General features: G+C 54.5%; 1 protein-coding gene across 1 annotated transcript in view; it reads left to right on the top strand.

Annotated features, from left to right (window-relative positions):
* The first annotated feature begins 623 nt into the window (after nt 1–623).
* Nucleotides 624–22,268, top strand: part of LOC149997508 (F-box/WD repeat-containing protein 10-like) — a 34,577-nt gene continuing 12,932 nt past the window's right edge. Inside the window, 9 exon segments of the mRNA XM_090257481.1 lie at nt 624–797; nt 3,713–3,820; nt 5,021–5,138; nt 5,730–5,801; nt 7,645–7,821; nt 8,940–9,137; nt 9,229–9,431; nt 17,151–17,391; nt 21,431–21,579. Of these exon segments, the coding sequence (XP_090113607.1) occupies nt 624–797; nt 3,713–3,820; nt 5,021–5,138; nt 5,730–5,801; nt 7,645–7,821; nt 8,940–9,137; nt 9,229–9,431; nt 17,151–17,391; nt 21,431–21,579 (1,440 nt within the window).

Raw genomic sequence — 22,268 nt, 5'->3', positions numbered from 1 at the left:
CGCCTCTGACCAGAAGTCAGGAACTGCAGTGCTGAAGAGGGGAGGAGGCTGTCAGGCTGAAGGCCACTCCGGGGAGCAGGGGTCCTGGCCCGGCTGCCAAACCCAAGGGGCACCTTTGGCATCAGCACCTGGGAGACTGTGCTCTACTTTTTTGTCCCCTCAAGTCATACAACATGACATAATGTAAGAGGAGAAAGTCGGCCATCACAGGGACGCAGATCCTTACCGTTTGTGCTCCTCTTCCTTGATTTCTCCAGCTCCCAGCTTCCTCCTTTCCCAGAAAGCCCACAAGGATTCCTCCTTCTTAACAGCCTGCACCGCGCCTTCATTTCCAACCTCCTGTTCTCTATGCAGCCCTCAGAGAGGAGAGCTAGGGAGCTGGGGTGGTGTCCATGGGGATCACCCCGCTGTCAGAGGCTGGCCTGGCGCCCGCACCGACTGCCCCAGGGATTGGTAGGCTGGTGGTCTTCTGAGTTGTTGCCGTGTGCCCAGCAGAGGCAGGGCCCCTGGGGGTGGAGGCTGAGAGGGACACCACGGTAGAGGCCACCGTGCTGGTGGTGGTGGTGCCCAGCCCTTGGCTGGAAGCATGGGAGCTCTGCTTGGGTGCAGGTCCGTGGGTGGGCATGACGGCGGGCGCAGCAGCGCCTCCCAGCGTAGGCTTTTTCCCAGCCCTGGCGCCAGGGGTCGTGACCAGGGTGCCCTGGCGGGTGCGCTTCCGGGTGTTGTGTCCGGAGCTTCCCGCAGGGCGCTGGGTGGCCGTGCCAGACGGGCCTGGAGCCGATGACGAGGCGGCCAAGGCAGGCCTGGGGCCGGCGTGCGTTCCCGGGGGGGCCTGGGCGATGCTGCCCAGGGCTGGCTGGCCTACAGTGGAGACTGGGGCCTGGGCTGGGCCTGAGGCTGCCCGTTTTATGCCTCGAGAGCTGGGTGGAGCCCCCGAGGGAAGTGCATAGGGAGCGGGGCTGGTGTCCATGGGGGTCACCCCGCTGTCAGAGGCTGGCCTGGGAGGTGGGCTGGTGTCCATGGGGGTCACCCCGCTGTCAGAGGCTGGCCTGGGAGGTGGGCTGGTGTCCATGGGGGTCACCCCGCTGTCAGAGGCTGGCCTGGGAGGTGGGCTGGTGTCCATGGGGGTCACCCCGTTGTCAGAGGCTGGCCTGGGAGGTGGGCTGGTGTCCACGGGAATCACCCCGCTGTCAGAGGCTGGCCTGGCAGCCAAGCCTGCAGATGTGCAGGCCGAGGGGCTGGCGCTCAGCACAGAGGTGACTGGAGCACCGGCGGACACAGGGGCACTGAGGGCAGGCACAGGCTGCGGGCAGGAAGGCACAGGCTCTGGAGCCCCCCAGCCCGAGAGGGCCCACGCCTCACCAAGCAGAGCCCTGAGGATCCGCCACCGCGCTTCTCGGTCTCTGTCCAAATCTTCTGGGGTCACCCTGTACCCGGGGTCGGGACCTGGTGGCAGGCTTAGAGGGGGCCCTCGCCTGCGCGGGAGCAGGCAGACCTTCCTTTTGCGGCGCCTGGAGGGTGCTGTGTCCCCTCTGGTGGCACCCCGGCCCTGCTCAGGCTGGCTCAGCCTCCGTGGCAGGGCGGCAGCTGAGGAGGGAGCCCCAGGGCGCTGCTGCCTCAGCGTCTTCCCGGCCCTCTGGGGCAGCCCGGCGTGGCAAGGGGCGGCACGCCTCCCCCTCTCCACCGGAGGGCAGCCTCGGGTGGAGCTATAGGAGCTGGTGATGGGGTTCCTCTTCCTGCAAAGGGAGGGGGAGCCCCTCACGGAGGCCTGGGCCTTACCGCGCCTTCCGTCTTCCCGGCCCTGCACCTGGAGGGTGCCCTGCAGGGGCCCAGGCCTGAGCACCGAGGCACGGAGGCCTCCCTGGGCCCCCGAGAGCCTGCAGGTAGGCGGGGCTCCCTCACAGCCCTCAGCCTCACTCTCTGGCACAGTGGGCTCCCCCCCCTCCTCACCTACCTCCTCCCCGTGCCCCCCACAGGCCCACTGGTAAAGGGACCTCAGGATCCCGAGCAAACGCCACAGGCTCTGGGGGATCCTCACACAGACACTCACGAAGGCTGCAACACCGCATGTGAGCAGGTGCTGGCGGGCTGGCCCTGCAGGAGGTGGAGGAGCAGGGACAACTGGGTGCCGCTGGCGGACCAAGGGAAACTGGCCACCTGGGGGAGCTCTGAGCTGGCCCCCTGGTCCCCAGGGCGGGGGGTGGGGGCAGAGTGCACTCAGGCAGTTGCCCATTGGGCGCGTCTGGGAGCTCTGTCCGGGAGCACAGAAACCGTCCTCAGCAGCCAGAGAGAGCTCGCCAAGAAGTATCCGTTGGGCTGTTGCCTGGATACACTTGGAACTCCCCGGAGGGGGGGGGGAGGGGGAGGGGGGCCACGTGGAGGGCCGGCAGGAGGAAGGCGCGCGCTCCAGCTTGCCCAGATTCTGTGGGAAGGGCGCGCCCAGACGCCTCTGGAGGTCAGTTCGGGGCTTCCCCATCTCGGGCTGGGGGAGGGGCAGGCGCACGCGAACGGCTTCTGCCAATTACGCAGCCACTGATCCTGCACCGGCCGCCCAGGCCCTCCTGTTACAGAAACAGGAGAGTCCAAAAACAAACCGCAGAGTTTGCAGCTGGGAGATAGGGAGCAGGAAGCAGCTTTCAGGATGCCCTTGCATGCCTGGAGCTAGTGGCTGGATACATTGTTGCAAAGATCCGCTTTACTTCCAAGACTCAGGGAGATGGGAGGGATCTTGGACTGTGGGCTGGTGTGGAAGAAGCAGACAGAGCCTAGGGAAGAAGCGGACAGAGCCTACTAGGGTTCTGTGAATGGTCAGGACGGTTTGCAACACCCATGGCCTGAGAGGACGAAGGGAGAGAGAGGAGGCAGGGAGGAAGAGAGGAGCTGCAGACATTTTGGGCTGGCTCTGGCTCTAGGAGGCTCACTCTAAGGCTCTCTCTGGCCCTCACGCCCTCACTCTCTGGCTCTTGTGGGCTCCCTCCATCTGGCTTGGAGAAGGGATCTCCAGGCTGCTTTAAGAAGAGGCTCTTGCCAGACTGCTTTGAGAAGAAGAGATCCATGCGATTTGCAGGAAGAAGGCAGTTTCCAAGGAGGCTGAGAATCCAGGCGGTCCTGCATTGAGAGCTGGAGGGCACCACAGCACAGAAAGGGCCTCCCCAGTCAGAACTGAGTGATTGGCAGCTGCTGGTAAAGCTGAACTGTGCCTGGGAAGTAGGGAAACGGTGTTTCTGACTTCCGTAAGACTGGCCAAGTCTGGGAGGGGGAGGCAGGACTTTGTGTAAATAAACAATTCTTTTCCTTTTCACCAAACTCTGGTATTCAGAGTTGTAATTCTGGCGGCGGGCAATCGGACCCCTAACTAAACAGCCCGAGTGCAGGGAGGCAGCGGGCCCAGGAGGCCGCGTCCATGGGCCCGCGACGGCCGGGCGGCAGGGACCGCGCGCTCTGTGAGGGCGCGGGGCGCGGGGCCGAGGTGCCCGGGCGCGCGGTGCATCGGAGCACCGTGGTGCGAGGGAAGGCCCGGCCCGCATCCCGGCGCTTGCGGAGCCACCCTGCGTACGCGGCCCGACTCTGAGGCGGCGGCCGGCCGGGGCATGCCGGGGAGCCCGTGCTGAGCCCGGCCTCCGTCTCCCGAGCCCGCCGTGGATGATGTCGCTGCCCCTCCCTCCGCGGGCCGTCGGGCCTCGCCGCCGCGCCGACCTTGTCGGCGGCCAAGGAGAACCCGTGCAGGAAAGTCCAGGCCAACATCTTCAACAAGAGCAAGTGTCAGAACTGCTTCAAGCCGCGCGAGTCGCATCTGCTCAACGACGAGGACCTGACGCAGGTGAGCGGGCGGGGGGTCCCAGGGCTGCCCCAGAGACGGAGAGCCAGGCCCCGCGCAGTGCAGCCGCCGTCCCGGGCGTCCCCTTCGGGCTGGAAGTTCCCGGGCGCGGGACACCCCGCTGAGGGTCTGGAGGGGCCGGCTGAGGCGGGCAGAGCGCCTCGCCCGGGGTGCCGGCGACCCCCCCCCCCCGCCGGTCCCGACGCCCGTGAGACCATAGTTCTGCTGTGGACAAGCGAGCGGACGTTGCCTTGTGCCCGAGGCGGGCGGAGGTGGGGGTGCATCTGAAGGAAATGGAAAAGGAACAGAAAAAATGTGCGTGAGTCCTTGGGGGAGGGGGCGGGGGGAGGGCGAGAAGTGTATTGATAGACTCGGGACAAAGGGAAGATGCTCGAGCGTGCCGAGAAATAACATCCTTTCCCGTTCCCGTAGCCCTGCCGTGTGATTCGTGCTTCTTGGGTGACTCAGCAACGCCTGGTTTTTCTTAGTAGGAACAAGGCGCTTTAGGAGGTCTTGCTGCCTCACGGCACCCCCACCCCCCGAGTCTGACTTAGGGCCGCACTTAGACTTGTCCCCCAGCGGGCCCGGGGTGTCCCTCGTGTCAGACCCAGCCTGCCCTTGCTCCGCGTCATCGCCCCTGTCGGGGATTGCAGAGCTGAGGGGTCCTGAGGTCTAGGGGGAGGGCCTTGCTCTTGAACTTCACCTGGGGCTCCTCTTCTGCGCTTGGGGCCCAGCTCTCCAGTCACTTTCGAGGACTGAGGAGCCTGTGGGTCCTGGGGAGAGTCGTTCCCTTCCTGCTCTATCCGCCAGGCGAGGGCTTTAGGGGAGGCCAGTAGCTCCCAAACGTGCATCAGAGTCGCAGCCTTGAGGAATACAGAGCCCTGGGCCGACACCTGGGGCGACGTGGGACATGGGGCGTTTGTGTTGGTGGCAGCTCCCCAAGAAGTGGGGCTGGGCTGTCGACCCCACTGGCCTTCGGGAGCCAGTGTCCTGGAGTCTCTGGACCCTGGGAGGGCTTTGGCACATGCTGATTTCTTGGGTTTCCTGATGCAGCCCCGTCTGTGTCCCCGTGGGGTGTGTCCTTGCCCTCTGCCCTGCCTGCATCCTCTTCAGAGATTTTTCTGCCACACCCCTGAATCAGCCCAGGGAGCTCCTTTCACATTCCGGGGAGTGTGGGGGCTGGTTTAGCCGCTGCTGTTCCAGAAGAACCCCTTCGAAGGAAGCCGCTGCTTTCAGGTGCACCCGCCTGGCTGTCTCGAGTGCTCCTTGAGTGCCCACAGGGCCGCGCGCGTTCACGGGGCTGAGGAGAGTGGAGGGTTGGGTGGAGGGCTCACGGCCTGGGACTTCGTGCCTCCCTCTGAGGTCAGGTTCCCACTGGCCAGGAAAAGACTCCTTTCATCTAAAACCAAAAAAATTGGAAACCAAAAAACCCAAAACAGAACTGCGTCACCAGACACTGACCGCTGCAAAGTCACAGGGTTGTTAGGACCAAAGGGCCAGGTCCTCTCGGGAAGGCGGAGCTGCTTCCTGGTTAGGTGTTCGGGGCTGCGGGTAGGGTTTGCAAGGGAGATTCCCTCTTCTTGGCTGGATGCCTTTTTCTGAGAAGCAGTGGTGTGGTGATGAGGGTCCTGGGCCTGCAGTCAGGACACCTTGCTTCTAGTCTTGGCTGTCACTTGCAGCTGCGTGACCTTGAACAGTCCCTTTGCCTCTGTATTGTTCATTTCTTTTTCTGTACATTGGGACTAGAGATCCCTGACTTACGTCACTCACCAGGCTGTTGTGAAAAGCAAGGGCTGATAACTTATCAGACTTTTTGTACAGTAAAAAAAGAATCACCTACAGAATAGTAAACTTGGATTTAGGAAATTCATTCCTGAGCTTGGCAAGCATTGTTCATATATATATATTTTAGAGGGAGGGTTGATCCACTGTTCCGCTGATGTCATCAGAGTCCTGTTTCAGAGAAAGCAGAACAACATTTCAGGTGAACAGGCCGCAGGGGGAGCCAGGGGAACCCGAGACCAGGGAGCCAGACTTCAAGACCTGTAAAGGGCCCAGAGGTGTGGACAAACCAGGTAGATGGGGACTTTCCAGAAAGCAGGGAAGAGTTCTTTGTCTTGACACCCGATTCTGTTTACTGAAGGACAGATTGCTGAATGTGACTTCCTTCTAGAAAACTGTCAAATGACAAATGCAGAAGTGTGTATAGAACTTTTAACTGTCAAGCATTTAAAATGGATTTTTGTATCCTTTTGGCCCGGAAATGGCTGGTCTGTGTCTATTACTTAAGGCTGGTGTGGTTCATGATCAGTGGGCTAGAGACTGGACTGGCCTTGGAAGCGACATAAGGGGAGAGCTACTGAATTGCCTTGCCCTTCACCTTGCACTGTGCAGAAACCAGGCCAACAGGCCAAAACTTAGGGCTTCCCTGCCCCTTCCCCCTTCATTCTGCCATATTCCTTGCTTGCACATAACATCCAGCCTTGAAGTGGAGCTTATCCAAGGCTGGAGAAAGCAAAAGGGCCAAATAAGGCGAACACCCTAGCTCTCCAATTTTAGCTCGTGTTCCGAATCCTCAGGAGGGCCTATGAAATCCCAGGTGGCTGGGCTTTCTCGGGCCCCCTGACTTAGCAGGCCTGACAAGTGGCATCTCTAACAAGTTCCCAGCTGACACTGAGGTTGCTGGTTGGCACTTCACTTTGAGAGCCATTGATCTAGGCTGTTGGTGAGAAGATCTCGGAAATGTTTGGCCAGCTCAATCAGGGATGCAAAAAGACGAGGAAGGAGGCAAGAGATAGGAGATTCCTCAGGGGCCCGGGAGTGGAAGGTCCAGTGTGGGGAGGCACAGGTTTGGGAGGACGGGCAGGAGAAGGCTGGGAGGGAGTGTCAGATGGAGGAGTTTCAGAGTCAGAGGTCTCCAAGGCTGAGAATTCTGAATGTCTGTGAGACCTGATTTGCAGTGGTAGTTGTAGACTAATGGAATCCCAAACAACTTTAAAGCTAGATGACCTGCAGGGCAATTGGATCCCGATGTATGCCACTTGGCTTCCTTGGTGCATTAAGGAAGTAAAAGAAAGATAATCTGGAATGAAGAAATGGTGAAGAAAAAAATCAGAGAGTCCTACAAATAGATGAGAGGTCAATCAGGTGAGCTCCTTAATGTTGTAGATGAGGAAGCCAAAGTTCATGGAATCTGAGTGACTTGAACAAGGTCACTCAGCAAGGGGGTTGGAAACCAGGACTCGCCTCCTGAGCATCCCCCATAGTGCAGTGCTGCCCCTCACCCCATGCGGGACAGACCACAGCAGGCCTGGCTTTCACAGGCCTGGCTTTCACGCACATGTGTTGTTCTGTGGGTCTCTGTCAAAGGCTTTCGTCGTTCTCCACAGGAATCAGCTACTGCTTTAGAGTCGAGTCCAGTTACAGGTTGTGCAACCTTCTCCTTTCCTAGGGAAGCATCTCTCTTAAAACCCTGAATTTTCTGTTTTGTCTGAAGGATAGATATGCACATCAATGAAGAAAATGAAGCCAGAGTTTCAGAGGAGCAGACCCTCTTCCAGCTCTCGCCCACAGCGCTCTCACGCTCTTTCCTGCATGTAGAGCACCAATAAACTGCGTCGTAGGTGGGCTGGTAAAATCTAATTAGGGGCTTTCTGTGATTCTCGCATAGAAATTCAGGAGCCCCAAATGAAAATAGACATAACTGGTCTGGCCCATTTTGTGCAGAATTAAAAGAAGCAAGTAGAAATGAAACCATTTACCTCTGTTCGTTCTCCTCCACACACCTGTTTAAAGAACAACCTTGTCTTGACCTTTTGCTTTTTCAGGGCTTGATCAAGACTCCAATCATGTGTTCTTCTTCCCTGAAAAAGACTACAACCACCAGTTTGATACGTCACATGTTAACTGGGCATCCAGAACCAAGAACACATCCTTCCCTTTGTCCAGGGACTCAGGAAGAGAAAGATTGCTTGAAAAGCTTGTGGGGGAAGCAGCTCATACTGGTAAGTCAGGCTGCAGTGGGAAAGCCAGAAGCTATGGGACTGGAAGTCCCAATGGAGCCGGAGGGACTGAGAGAGCAGGAGGAGGCTCTGGGGAGGACAGATTCGGAGAATTAACATTAATTTTTCACCTGTGTTGGACTCGCTGCTATTTGGTCCCTCATATAATCACACATCCAGAAAGGGAAGAAGCAAGGATAAAATCACTTAGGATGACCCAAAAGCCCATGTTTTCACCTCCCCACCTTGGTTCCTCTGAGAGACCCCCTGAAAACAGAGATCGGAAAGGAAGCTGTGGTCAAGGGCTTCCTTGGACGTCTCCCTCTGTCCCAGGCCACAGTCCCTTCCTAGCCCCTGACCTGTGGCGGTGGGCACCTCTAGAATTCAACCGATTCTTTTTGAAAAACTCCGTGGTTACTTTGGCAGCATTGGATTCCTTGAGGAGGAAATAAGAGCAATGGGGAATTTGAACCCTGACCTCAAGGCCATCCCAAGTTGGTTTTCAAAGCAAGACATGTACTTGAAATAGCAACAGGAGACACAACCCATAGGTTCAAAAACATTTTTTCTACAGGAAATGTCAAATTTCAGAAGTAGATAGGACAGTATAATAAGCATTCATATAACTATCACCTAGCTTCAGTAATTAACAGAAAAGCAAAGAGTGTCACGTGATAGTTCAGATTTCTAATTTCTCTTGAAAGCTCGGATGGTCTGGGAGGCTGAGCCCCACAATCTCCCACGGCAATGGTTAGCTGCCGCTGAGCAGCAACTGGTCCCGCTGTCCTGTACTGCTCACACCACCCACCTCCCTGTTCTTACGTCAAACATTCCTCTTTTTAAAAATTGTTTCAGATACTTTCTTGTTGGAGTGATCTGAAGGAAATTCCAGACACCCTGGCATTTCACTTGCACAGGACAGGCTTTGAGGCTACAGACATATCCTTGAGCTGGGAAGGCTGCGAAGTACTTGTAGTTTGGTTAGGGGGTTTCTGTTTTCATTTTGGCAGAAAAGAATGACAAAATCCAGCAGCCTAAGAGCAGACCCTTGTGAGCTCTCCTGGCCTGGAGTTACCGCAGGCACGACCCACCTGTGCACCTTTCTCTGGCTTTATTCTCAGAGAGACAATGGAAGAGTTCGCTCCAGTGCATTTCTGAGCTGAATAGGCTGTTTTCTGGGAAAGCAAACGTGTCCAAGAGAGGGTGCACCCCCTCCAATCTGTTGGTTGACCTGGATGCTGTCAGAGACCTGTCTGGGGTCAGCAAATACCGGGACTTCATCCGTCACCTGCCCATCCACCTCTCCAAGTATATTCTGAGTATGCTGGGTTGTACTGGGGGATTTCTTAAGTGCCCCCCACCATTGCAACCCAGTGTGGAGGTTCCCATGTTTATATATATTTTTTTCAGGTATGCTTGATAAAAGCAGCCTGAACCGATGCGCCTCTGTGAGCCAGCACTGGGCTGCATTGGCACAGCAAGTCAAGATGGACCTGTCGGTGCACTCACTCATTCAGAGCCAGACCGCCTGGAGCCCCACTTCCTCCCAGAGGCCGGCCTGGCTGTGCGCCGTTCAGCCCACTCAGGAGACCCTTCGTGGCCTCCTACTCCCTGTTTGTTGCTTTGTAGCTTTCAACAGTCACCTCCTTTTGGTGTGAACTTCCCATTAGTCACCATTTGCTATACCATTGTCAGCGCACCCAGCAGGGACAACATGTACGGAAACGTCTTAGGAAGAGAAAGGCCGAGGCTGGAGAGTCCTCACAAAGCAGGGACTCCACCCCCTGCCCCCACCCCGAGAGCTGCATTGTGGTTTATGAAATCAGAACGCCATGAGAATGTTTTAGGTCAGCCTGACATAGGACATGGATGTCTGTAAGACCACAAAGTCTGTTCTTAGGTCAAATGCAATTTTCCCTGGTAGTAGCCATTTCTGGCATTTTTATTTGTGTTTCTTATCTGAAGCTTAACTCAAATTATGGACTTTTGGTAGCTGGGACTTTCCCAGCAGAGACAGATGAGAGGAGAGGGGGAGGGGCAAGTGTTGTGAGGCCGGTCCCGCTCTGGAAAGCTGGAAATTGCTCGCCATGTCTTTCCGGTCTCGCTCCCAATTTCTGGCATCGTTATCCCCTTAGGCCAGTCTACACACCTACTGGCCTGCCTGGCCAGGCCCGGGCCTTCCTCGGCCAGAGCTCACCCATCTTTCGGGTCTTGCCAAGCACCAGTTTCCCCTCCTCTTGGAGAGTAGGAACCAAGAGCAGCCATTTTCTGTTTTTGTTTTTGTTTTCCCCCTCAGGGGTCCTACACAAGGGGAACAGATCCTCATTACGCCAACAAGCTTTTTATCCCAGTTCCTAAAATGAGACTATGGAAAGCACATGCGTGTGAGAAATCAGAAATGGAAACTGAGAACAAAGGTGGGTTGTGATGGCACTGGGGGCAAGTCACTGTGAGTGGCACGCTCTCATTGGCTATTGAAGGCTGGAGTCCAGGCTCAGTCCCCACACAAGGGTATAGGACACGGGAGGATATAGGACACAGCGTGTGGATATAGGATACTGGAGGTGACGTTCCTTAAGGGAGACCAGAGTTCTGTGCTATCTGCTCTTAACTAGGTCACTTCCTTTTATTTTGTCTTAAATGCCTCACCCATTGAATGGGTGGGTTGATTTGGTTTGTCCTTACTTCAAAGCCCATGGCCCTGTCCTACGTCCATGGCACCAAGCCACCTGGTGCAGGGCTCAGAGCCAGGAGCACGTGAGCGATATAGCTGGGCTTTTCCTCCACACCCATCACTCCCTGCATCTGGAGGCTGCCAGAGCTGCAGCTCTGGGACCAGAGGCCAGGAGAGGAGGGCAGGGCCGGTCCAGAATGTCCAGCGCCCAGGATGAATTAAGCTTTCTCACCTTTCACTTCCAGATTTGTTCAGACTCTAGGCTGAAAGGGGAGAGTTACTCAACCGCAGATCTCCCCACCGAATCTTATGCAATAATGAAGAATAGGTGGAAAACTCTGAACTCTATGTTCTGCCTATCCAGTCATGGTTCATTCCTAAAACCATTAGGTTTCTGCTCCCTCTGCTTTGCCTAAGGGCCTTTTATTTTGAAACTATGCAGTGGGCCTCAAAAGAATGCTTAATGAAGGGTGGTCATATTGCAGCTTCCCATAAAAAACTGTGCAGTAGAAATTATAATTTGAGAAATAGAAGCATCCAGAGACACCATCTAGTTCATCTGTCTGTAGAGGCCAGACAGGTCCCACGAATGAGGGAGGCGGTGGTATGAGCAGTAAAGGACGATGGGACCACGATGAATTTGAGGGTTCACTTCCCAGCTGAAGGGGCCAGTTGCTACTCAGCTGCCACTAATTATTGCCATGGGGGATTGTGGAGCTCAGCCCCCGAGACCATCTGAGCTTTCAAGTTAGAAATCTGGATCATCACGCGACTGATTAAAAACATAGAAGAAAAATTACATGGGCAAAAGAAAACATTTGTTTACCACATGGAACCTGGAATTTTTTTTTATCTTTGAGTTGGCCCATTCACTCATTTTATAGATAAAGAAGCTGAGGCACAGAGAGTTTCAGGTTCCTAGCCAGTGATGACCTGCTCTTTCCAATCCTGTTGCCCTGTTAAGTACAGTGAAACTAATACAGTTCTTCCTTAGGTGATGTAGCTATAATCCCCCGGCAAAAAAGGACTCCTGAGACCGTGTTTAATATTTTAGAAATGTATAGTTTGAGAACAGAGAGAGAACAGGTAACACAGCATGGAGACCAGAAGAGAACATGTGAAAGAGCAAGACTAAGCAGTCAAGGGGGCTGCTAGGAAAAGGTGGGGGTCAGTGCTTCTGAGCGGTGCTCATGGCAGTGGGCACTGAGCTCAAACAGTGTGCCAGGCAAGGCACCAAGGGCTTTGTATACATTCTGCACTTGATCTTCGCCATAGATAGCATTGCTCCCAGTTCATGGGTGTGGAAACGAAGGCCATGATGTTAGAAAATTTACCCAAGTTCTCGTAGCTGGTCAATGGCAGAGCTGGAATTTGAACTCAGGTCTTGTTCCTCTCAGTGACTCTACCATGGTGCTTCTAGGCTCTCAAAACTGAATTGATTTTTGCAGCATTATCAGGAGTGTGTAGAGGACACTTCCCCTTATGATTTTTGGGTATACTGACCAAAAAACTTATGCAAAATGTATGTGCACAAAATCCTTCTTTTTGAAATATCTGTATTTTTATCATAATTTTAAAAGTAATATACTGTTGGTGGGGGGAAAAAAACCCACCAAATGCCAGAAAATGTATAGAGAAAAACAAAGACCTATAATCTTGTCATCTAGAGATAACCACCATTAATATTGGTGTCTATTCTAGAATTGTTTGCATACATAAAAATATTTTTTAAATAGAAATGGAGTTACGCTCTACATATTTCTGTAACTCACTCCAGCAAAATACTGCGGGTATGTTTCCATGTTAAATATGAAAATGGTATTTATGGTAACTGCATAGCATGACATCATTTGGATTTGTCATAAGAAGACCCTTTAATAATAAACTTTCCGCCGTACTTTAGGCCCAGACCTTCACTCTTCATTCATAAGGTTTGTGGAGAGCATTTCTATTTTATTTTTGGCTCTGAATGGTACTAACAAATTGCATCTTGACCAGTTCTTACGGGGAAGACAGAGCAGAGAAGGGAAAGGCAAAGTTGAGTTTTTACGACTAGTATGGTGGTAAGTACTCTTTAGAAGAGATGATGACTGGTTGAACTCAAGATGTGACAGATGGCAATGAGGACAAAATTACTCCTCATATTTAGAGTGACCATACATCCCATTTGACTGAAACATTCTCATTTTATTTGGTGATCCTGGAGTAATTAATAATAGTGACCCCTTTTGCAATCAAAATGTTTGAACAATAAATTGTCATCCTGTTCACATGTTATCTATTTGCTAATAATCTTATGACTGGGACATTAGTTCAACTCACCCTATTTTATTGGGCTACGAGCTCACTGAGGGCAAGGTCCATATCCTCCTCACCTTTGTATTTCCCATGGTTCCTATTAGCACAGGACTTTGACCCTGACATATGCTCACTGGATGCTGGTTAAAGAAAAAGAGAGAAACAGTGGAATATGCCGGGGTATAGGGCTTCCCAGCTGTGTTCCTCTGAGGTTTTCCATGAAAAAATTCTCTGTAGTCAAATAAGTTTGAGAAGATGGTCGAGTTACAGGTGTTCAGAGTCGCCCCCGAACTGGGGGAAGGGAGGTGCTCTCGGTGTCCGAGTGGGCGGAGGGGCGTGAGGAAAGTCCCACGGTGGCCGCAGAGGGACGACGCTACGGCTGCCACGCTGGGCCAAACGTCGCCGGCCGCCGGGCGCCGCAGCCCCTTACCCTTCGGGGTAGGTGGGGACGCATGAGGCACTGGGCCCCGCAGCCAGCGCGCAGTCGGCACCACGCGGCCGCCCTGCTCCTGGAGCCCCGAGGGACAGGGGGGCCCGCAGGCCGGGACGCCGGCGCGGAGAGGGCACCGGGTGAGCGAGCGGGCGGGCGGGGGGGTCGCCCTGGGCGTCTCCAGGACCACGGGCGGGGCTCGGGGGGCTTCCCGGGGATTCCGGCGGGTCGGCTCCGCCCTCGCGGTCGCCAGTTTCCCCGGAGGCAAACGGGCAAAGCCTCCCTGTTCCCGCGACGCGCTGAGCCTGGACTCGGTGCCGCCTGCGCGGCCGAGCGCCCTGGCGACAAGGAGCCTGGGATCCCGGGCCGGGCGGTGGGATGGAGCTGCCCCGGGGTCGGCACCGCGCGCCGCGGCCTCGTCCACCTGCCTCGACCTCCAAGCTCGTGGCATCGATGCCTTTCGCACCGGGAGCTGCTTGCTTCCGGGCCGAGTCGAGATCGGAGGTTGGCCGCGTCCCCGCAGCGTGCAGGGAATGAGGAGCGGCTGTCGAGTGACCCTCGAGACGAGGACACCGACTGCCTGAGTGCCGTTCCTGGAGGTGGCGGGCTGAGACCGAGGTGGAGCCCGGATGGAGCAGCTCCGGGTCCGGGCAGCTGCCGTTAGGCCAGGTCTTGGTCAAACCCTGCGGGAAGGGCTGCGCCTGCGGGGCGGAGGAGGGGTGGACGCTCGGCCTCCCACGCCCCCGCCTCTGGGAGGCCATTTGCTCTCACAGCGGTCGGAGAGGGAGCTTGGAGAAAGAAACCCGCCTTCTGATGCGGGGCAGATGCCTGGCAGCGTTTCCCGGTGACCTGTAGCCAACCTCGCTGCTCCGCCCTGACACGTCCTGCCCTTGCAGCCGCCTGTCCCCACCCCGGCGTGGCGAGCTCTCAGCGGTGGTTCCTGGGTAAAGCTGCGGGGCCACTAGTGCGGCTCTCCTGCGGCCCAGCCCATGGGCCCCGTGCCCTGCGGTGCCGCGCCAGCCTGCCAGGCACGGTGGCTCCTTGGCCTAGGGCGCCCGCCTCCCACCGCACCCCTGGGAGCAGGACAGCGGGGACCCCAGTTTTGCAGGGCTGTCTAGTTGCCAGCAGTTGGGTGTCCGTTTGCTGGAGCGAACTGCTCTGTGTGCGCCCTGTGGGCAGCCCCCCACCCTGGTCCCCTGGTGGGATGCCGCGGGAGGGCTTTTGTTCACCCTGGATAAGGGCCAGGCATGGTACCCAGGTCAAAGCGAGGCCCGTGGGAAGGTGAGGTTGGCCAGGGCTCCTGGTGGCCCTCCGTGGTTTCAGCATTGACTGCCACTGGGGGACCCCCAACCGCCATCCTGGCCCTTTTTCCCGGTGGATTCGCTCTTTTGGTTTCCACGTGATGGTGGGTCCCTTTGGAGCTCGTGGCAGAACCGGCATCCTAGGCTTGGTGTCCCTGCCGTCTGGGGCTGCGATGTCCCGCGCGGGAACGTGCCCGGGCTGCTTCCCTCACACTCGCGCGGGCTGACCTCGCTCCTCTGCTTGTCGCTCTCCCGCAGGCCCACGCCTCCCCCGGGGCTCAGCGGCAGGCCGCGCTCTTCTGCCTGCAGTACGTGGGCGTGCGCGTGCTGCTGCTGCTGCTGGGCCGCCGGGGCGTGGACTTCCGCCTGCTCAACGAGCTGCTGGTCCACGGCATCCACGTGACCATGCTGCTGGTCGGCGGCCTGGGCTGGTGCTTCATGGTGTTCGTGGACATGTGAGCGCTGCCGCGCGCGGGGCCGGGCCCTCCTCGGCGCGGGGCGGGTCGGGGCCCTGGCGCGCTGCGCCCCGCACACGCGTGCGGCCGGGAGAGGGGCCGGCTGGGACTTCTGGGCGGGGGCGCTGCGTCCTCTCCCCACCGGCTTTCCCCTCTGGCCGCTCTGCGCGCGCTCAGGGGCGCTGTCCCCGTGGCGCCGTCCCCGTGGTTCCGGGCTGTATTCGGAGAGCCTGTGTCGCTGTCCGTTCTCCAGGACACTGGCGGCGTGTGCTGCCCGGGAGCCAGCACCCCGGTCCCTGCCCTAGGGAAGCGTCCGCCTCCACTCACCACACTGCCACTAAGCTGTTCATGCCGCCCTGGGCCCCCGGGCCTGGCACAGCCCGCAGGCCCTCATCCGCCCGGCACCCTGAGACATGCAGGGGTCTGGAGTCCCAGGCCAATCTCCAGGGTCACCTTGGTTTGCGCAGGTGCAGTCCGCGGGGAGTCACAGGCTCAGCGGGGTCTTGCCCCGGGCAGGTCCGGCGTCGTCCTGGACAGGTCTGAGTGGGGGTTTCTGCAGAGGCATCTCAGTCCCCTGCTCTTTCTTTGAGGGAACACCCAGAGTTGCAACCTGCATGTCTGGAGCAGAGGTCAGAGGTCGCGGGGTGTGCTTGGAGTGTACACCACGAAACCGGCCAACACTGTGTTTAAAAGCACCTCTCAGAGCCGAGGGTGCGGCCCAGGGCAGGATCTCTCCTCGAGGGGCTCAGCTGCTCCTTTGTCCCCGCCTTTGTGCTGTTGGCCTGGAAAGCAAAAATGAATGTGGCCCAGGGGCTGCTCTGGGTCACAGGGGACACACTGCAGGGGCCCAACGTCTTGTCCAGACCCCTCACTCTGACTTTCTGCATCAGGGGGGACGGGGTGGCCATGTGGTTTAGTGGCACCGCGGGCCTCCTTAGCAAGTGAGAGGGCGCTCCCAGTAACTGTGCTGGGACAGGACAGAGGGCCGATGAGGCTTCACCCCGAGTTACCCCACACCCCTAGGCGTGGGCGGTAGCCCCGTTGACCCTGTCTGCCCAGGCAGGCCAGTGGCCCAGGGGGGCTTTCAGGACTGTCAGGTGCCACTGGAAGAAAACCCAAATCAGGTAGAGAAAGCAGAAACCACTTGGCTGTAACTATGCCCTTCAGTTTGTTTGTAGTCAGACTCCTGAGACATCGTTAAACACACTGGGAAGGCCACAGCACATAAGACATTCAAACAATATACTACTATTTATTATTATTACATATTGTTATTAATCATATATTATGTGCCAAATCTACCAATAAGTCTACGAGGTAAGTACCATTATTATTGCCAGTTTACAAATGAGAGAACTGTGGTACAGAGTGGTTCAGTAACTTATCCGAGATCACACAACTAGTCAGCGCTGGGCCTGGGACTGGATCTTGGGCAGCCCGGCTCCAGAGCCCACTATTTAAACCTTGTGCTTTGCCCTGTCACAGAAGCATCTGGCTGAAGCGGAAATCTGTAATAATGATAGCTGAGACCCCAGGCATGCTTGTTTATTAAACACACAGTGTGACTTACACATGTTTCCATGTACCTCTTAGATATGTTTCAGAAATATACATAAAATATTTTGCATCTAAGTGGCTGTGGTAAATTGTTATGTTGTTCTAGGTTGAAGACCAGCTCTATCACTGAATCAATGCCATGAATTCTAGGCCTGGTGGTCACTCCAGGGACCCTTCTACCTAATGCCAACAAACATTTATCAAGCATTTTCTATATATGTTGGTCACTGTTCTAAGGTTATATGCCTTGATGCAGGGTCTCTCAACTTCAGTACTATTGACACTTAGGGCTGGAATATTCTTTCTTTGGAGACAGCCTTGTACATTGTAGAATGTTTAACAGCATCCTTGAACTCTACAGACTAGATACCAGAAGCACCTTTCTCACTGCTTGTGATGACCAAAAATGTCTTCAGACTGTGTCAAATGTTCCCTGGGGGTGGAGCTCACCCTGGGTTGCCAGTCACTGCATTTGTGTATTTAATTCTTCACAAAAATCCTATGTGGTAACTTCTGTTTTATCAATGAGGAAATGGAGCTTACCCAGAAATTAAATAACTTCTCCTAAGTTACACCTAATAGGTACTAAAAGTGAGATTCAAATCCAGGCCTCTTAGCTTAACCAGGTAACTCTTCTGCCTTCCAACTGCTTTTTAATTTACAAGAACTCTATATGGTATGGTCCCTTGGGCCCTCAGAAAATCTCAAAAACATTTCTTTGGCCTAATTCCTGCAGATACTGGGATCTCAAAAGTGGGGCTTGCCTACGAATCTTCAGTGGCCACCAGGGGACAGTCACTTGCATGGATTTATATAAGAACAGGCTTGTATCTGGAGCAAGAGATTGCCAGGTGAAAGGTGAGAAAGAAATGCCCCAAACTTTCTAAGAAGTTTCCACAAACCCATGGGTTGCCTCATTTTTTTGCTCATGGGTTGCCACATATTTTGCTCATTTCTGTAGGCAGTCATATTTACTCTTCTATTCATCCATCCACCCACGCATATATCTATTGATCCGTTCCTTTGACAACTATTGGTTGACTACTCACAGTATGCTAGACACCGTTGCTAGGTGTTATGGGAAAAAATGAGTATAATATGGCTCTTTAATATGGCTTTTTATTTGCTCAAGAGGCTCATAATCTCCTAAATGAAAATAGATATATACATATATAATGGGGGATATAATAAATGTGAATAATAACAACTGCCATTTATTGAGTACTAACTCTGTGACTGGGATAGGTGCTTTATATGTATTATTTAACTGTCACAAGAACTCAGAGAGAAAAACAACTTACCCTAAATTAAAGCTGCTAAGGGGTAGAATGGGATTTGAACCCAGGGCTGTCTGCTTCTAAGTCGTATGCTTCTAACCAACATGCAGAATTCTAAGGGATCACCAAAGTGAGAGCAAGAGGGAAGGCACCACAGACAGGATACTATATGAGTGTGGTTTTGAGGATAAGCTGTTTTACAGGTGGAGGGAGAGTGGAGGACATTCCAAGCAGGAGGAACAGCACAGTAAATTCACAGATGGTTGAAGCAAACTATGCATTCGGGGAGTTTCCCCTTGCTTGGTACAGCGAGTGTGGTGTTGAAGATAAGGCTGCTACGTTTGTTTGCAGCCAGATTATCAAGGGCCTTCTGCATCGTGGTAGGAAATTGCACTTTATCCTATAGGACATGGGAGGCTCTATGTGCATTTTAGGCTGAGTATTGACATGATCTAGTGTGCATTTGAGAGAGTAGCGATAGTGTGGAAGAAGGATTTGGAGAGCAGTGACTCGGAGACAGGGGACAAGTTAAGACACTACTCAGCCTAGAGACCTGTGGTGTTTTTATACTGACACCACTGGGGGCCAGGCGAGTGCGAAGAAACTCAGGTCGATGCGAGTTTACATTAGGGGGCATAGGCTCCCTGAAGGGAGATTTCTAGGGAGAGCTGGCAGGACTTCACCACCAATGTGATACGAAAAGTGAGAAGGATGGAAGGGCAAATGATGAGGCCAGACTTTTAAACTCAGGCCATGGGGGATCTGGAAGTCCCGTTAATGTCAGTAGGAACTAAGGCGGACTAGGAGGTGGGGTGAGGGACGGAGGGAGAGGTGACAGCATCAGTTTTGGACACGGTGAGTGCGGTAGGCAGAATAACGGCTAACCAGAGACCTGCACGTCATAACCCGGGGGAGCTATGACTGTGCTGCCTTGCATGGCAAGAGGGACTTTGCAAACATGATTAAGTTAAGGAATTAAAAATGGAGAAATTATTCTGGGTTTTCAATGAGTACTCATGTTAGTTACATGGATCCTTAAAAACAAACTTTCCTGTCTGTGACCAAAAGGGGATGTGGCTGCCTTGGCTGGTGTGGCTCAGTGGGTTGAGTGTTGTCCCGCAAACTGAAAGGTCGCCTGTTTGATTCCCAGTCAGGGCACATGCCTGGGTTACAGGCCAGGTCCCCGGTTGGGGGCATGTGAGAGGCAGCCGGTCGATGTTTCTCTCACACATTCAGGTTTTTCTCCCCCCTCTTTCTCCCTCCCTTCCTCTCTCTCTAAAAATAAATAAATAAAACCTGAAAAAAAGGAGATGTGACTATGGAAGGATGGTCAGAGAGCTGCAACGTTGCTGACCTGGAGATGAAGGGAGGGCGACATGAGCCAGGAAGTGCGGGCGACCCATAGAAAGTGGAGAAGGCAAGGATACCGCTCCCTCTCCCAGAGTCTCCATAAATGAGCACAGCCCCGCTGACACCTTGATTTTAGCCTTTGGTGGTCATGCCAGATTTCTGTAAAACACAACATTTGTGTTGTTCCCAGTATCTAAGCTTGTGGGAATTTGTTACAGCAGCAATAGAAAGCTAATAAGTGGAGCATGGGATTCCCGAGGAGACCCAGGTGAGAAGTGCCGTGGGAAGGCGCACGCGTGGCTGTTCCGGTCCAGAGCTCCGGATACGTCGACTTGGTGGTTACCAGTTATAAGGAAAGATGGCAGCCCCTGTTATGGCTGAGGTTTCCTGTGCAGGTCGGGAGGAAAGACTGAAGGGAAGAGAAGCAAGGGGTCCAGGAAAGCCCAGCATGTTGCGGTAGATGCAGGCAGAAGACGTGGGCGAGGGAGAACGCAGCGGCGTTACGTCTGCAAGCACTCACACCTGCCTGCGATACTCCCTGCCTTTTTGCCCTCCTCGGCCTGAATGAAAGGCTCCTTGCCATCACTGCTTTGAGGATGAAAGGGTGCGGGTCAGACGGTGGAAGGGCAGCAAAGCCTCCAGCTTGGGAGAGCCTTGTGGGATCCCAGGCAGGGCCGTAACAGGACACGGGGAGTTAGGTGCTCACCTTGGGTGTAAAACTTAAGGGGGCACCAAAAAGAAACCAACCCCTCAGTAATCAAGATACATACTTTAATGCAGTATTTGAAAGGTCAAAATTAATGCACGTGATGAAAAAATATCAAAATCTCTCTCTCTTACCCTAACCCTGGCCCTGGCCAGCAGCCTGCCTGCTTCTCCTGGGTTCTTCCTACCTGCCTGGGTTACCAAAATAGAGGGAGAAAGAGACCATTGGAAATCTGAAGGGTAACTCTCCACTTTTTAAATTCTTTAAACCAGGGCACTTTACCAATGAATATTTTAATTCCTCTTTCACCTTTTACATCTCTAATTTGATAAAAGGGCAATATATATGTAAAAAAAAAAAAAAAAAAAAAAACCAACGTACTCAGGTAAAGTTAATCTGGTGTCCATGGATGAGTGCATGGCCCCTGGATCCCTGGGCTCAAATCCCAGCTTAATCTGCCAACCACCTTTGTGATCTCGAGCAGGTTGCTGAACCTCTCCCTGCCTCAGTTTCCTCATCTGTAGAGGGGGAAGAATAACAGCGCTTGTCTTGTGAAGATGACCTAACACACGTCTAGCACTTTGAATGAGGCCTGGCGCATGGCTAGGCCTATACACCTATCAGCTGTGGTTATTCTGTCTTAGGTCGTGCGTGCTGCTGCGCGGGAGGTACTTTGGGGGCTGATGAAGCCGACTTTAATGCTCTCATGCCTGAATTCGTGGCACCCACTTTCAATTTCTGCCCATAAGCTCTATTCTCCCACCCACCCATTTACTCTCACATTCACCCTCCTGGCAGCACCTGAGGCCAGGGGTCCCCAGCCCTGTGTTGGGAACCGGGCCACACAGCCGGCGGTGAGTGATGAGTGAGAGAGCGGAGCTTCGCTTGCATTACCGCCTGAACTCCGCCTCCTGTCTCGCCACAGGCCCCCAACCCCAGTCCCTGGAAAAACTGTCTTCCGTGAAACTGATACCTGGTGCCAAAGAGGTTGGGGACCGCTGCCCTAGGCTGCTGCTCTAGCACCATCTACGTAGAAGCAGCAGTAAACCTGCCCCCAGCTGTGACAATCTCTCCATTAGTAAAATCCAAGTCAGAGTCAGAAATATTTAAAAATGTCAATGAAAATAGCTTTCTTTTCTCTGGGGGATAGAAGGTGTGGCTCAGGAGCACAGCATTTGGGAAGAATGCTCCTGACACCACAGAACACGTGTCACCATTTTCCTGACATGGCCACAGCCGGCATCTTTCAGGCTTGAGAAGGAATCTCATTGGGGATGAGCTGTCCAGCACTTGGACCCCAAGGCTAAGTTCCCGGGTTAGAGCCAAGGTCTAGGCATGGCTGGCTCTCCCAAGGGCCCGTGATCAGGAAGCAGGAAGCTCTGAGCGGCACGTACACGGAGCTGTTGGAGAGCCTGTGGGGGGGAGGCCAGCCCAGATGAAGGTCTCCCGGGGTCTGACTTGATGGGCTCCACTAGTCTTAGCTTCTGTGATGGGGTGTGGAACTCCACTGTAACCTGCCTTCACCCCCTTCTTACCCCCCACCTTTCTCTCTCCTTCTTCTCAGAGTGGGATGTAGAGACAGGGAAGTGCCTGACGACGTTTAAACACAAAGACCCCATCTTGGCCACCAGGATCAATGACACCTACATCGTGAGCAGCTGCGAGTGAGGGATAGTCAAAGTGTGGCACATTGCCATGGGTCAGCTGGTAAAGGTGAGGGCTGTGGGCTGTGGAGGGAAGGGGGTGCTGCAGTGACGGGTGGAGGAGACCGATGGTCTCCCCCCATGTAGCTCCCTAGACCACCCCGGAGCAGTCGAGTTGCGGTCACCAGAAGGGAGGTCCTAAAGAGCTGCGGGGGAGGCGCCCTCCAAACCTGAGCCATTGTATGCTGGTGGAAAGTCAGGGCTCGTGTGATCAGGGGGGTGGGTGGTAGTGGAAGGGTGCACTCCGACTCGGCATTATATATGGGCTCAGGATATTTTAACAGCAGTAAAGTGCCTTTTCTTTTTCCTGAATATTCTGCCCTGATTCTGGCATGGGTAAGGGAATGAACGAAGTCACAATGGTTTTTCTCCTTACCCTCTGATGAGAACACTGGCTGTCTTGACAATGATTGAATGTTCACATACACAAAATGTTCTTGCCGGATTTGAAACCCCCTGGCCCGAGGGGGTGGTGGTGAGGTCTCATTGACGTCAGGAGTGCAGGATCTCAGTGAGAAGCTGCTGGCCTGGCTGGTAGATTTTTTCCCACCAATCTTGCTGTCACTGTGGCCTAACCAGCATTTGCAGGAACAAGGATGCTCAGTGCCCTCTGGGACCTGGTCAGGAGCTGGGACGGAGCACTCTGCTGGCAGCAGAGGACAGTGGATTCTGGCCCTCTCTGGTACTGCAGGAAGACGG

Source organism: Furipterus horrens, unplaced genomic scaffold, assembly GCF_987537825.1.
Source record: "Furipterus horrens unplaced genomic scaffold, mFurHor1.1.pri manual_scaffold_11, whole genome shotgun sequence".
NCBI lineage: Eukaryota > Metazoa > Chordata > Mammalia > Chiroptera > Furipteridae > Furipterus > Furipterus horrens.
This window is presented reverse-complemented; position numbering and strand designations above follow the sequence as displayed.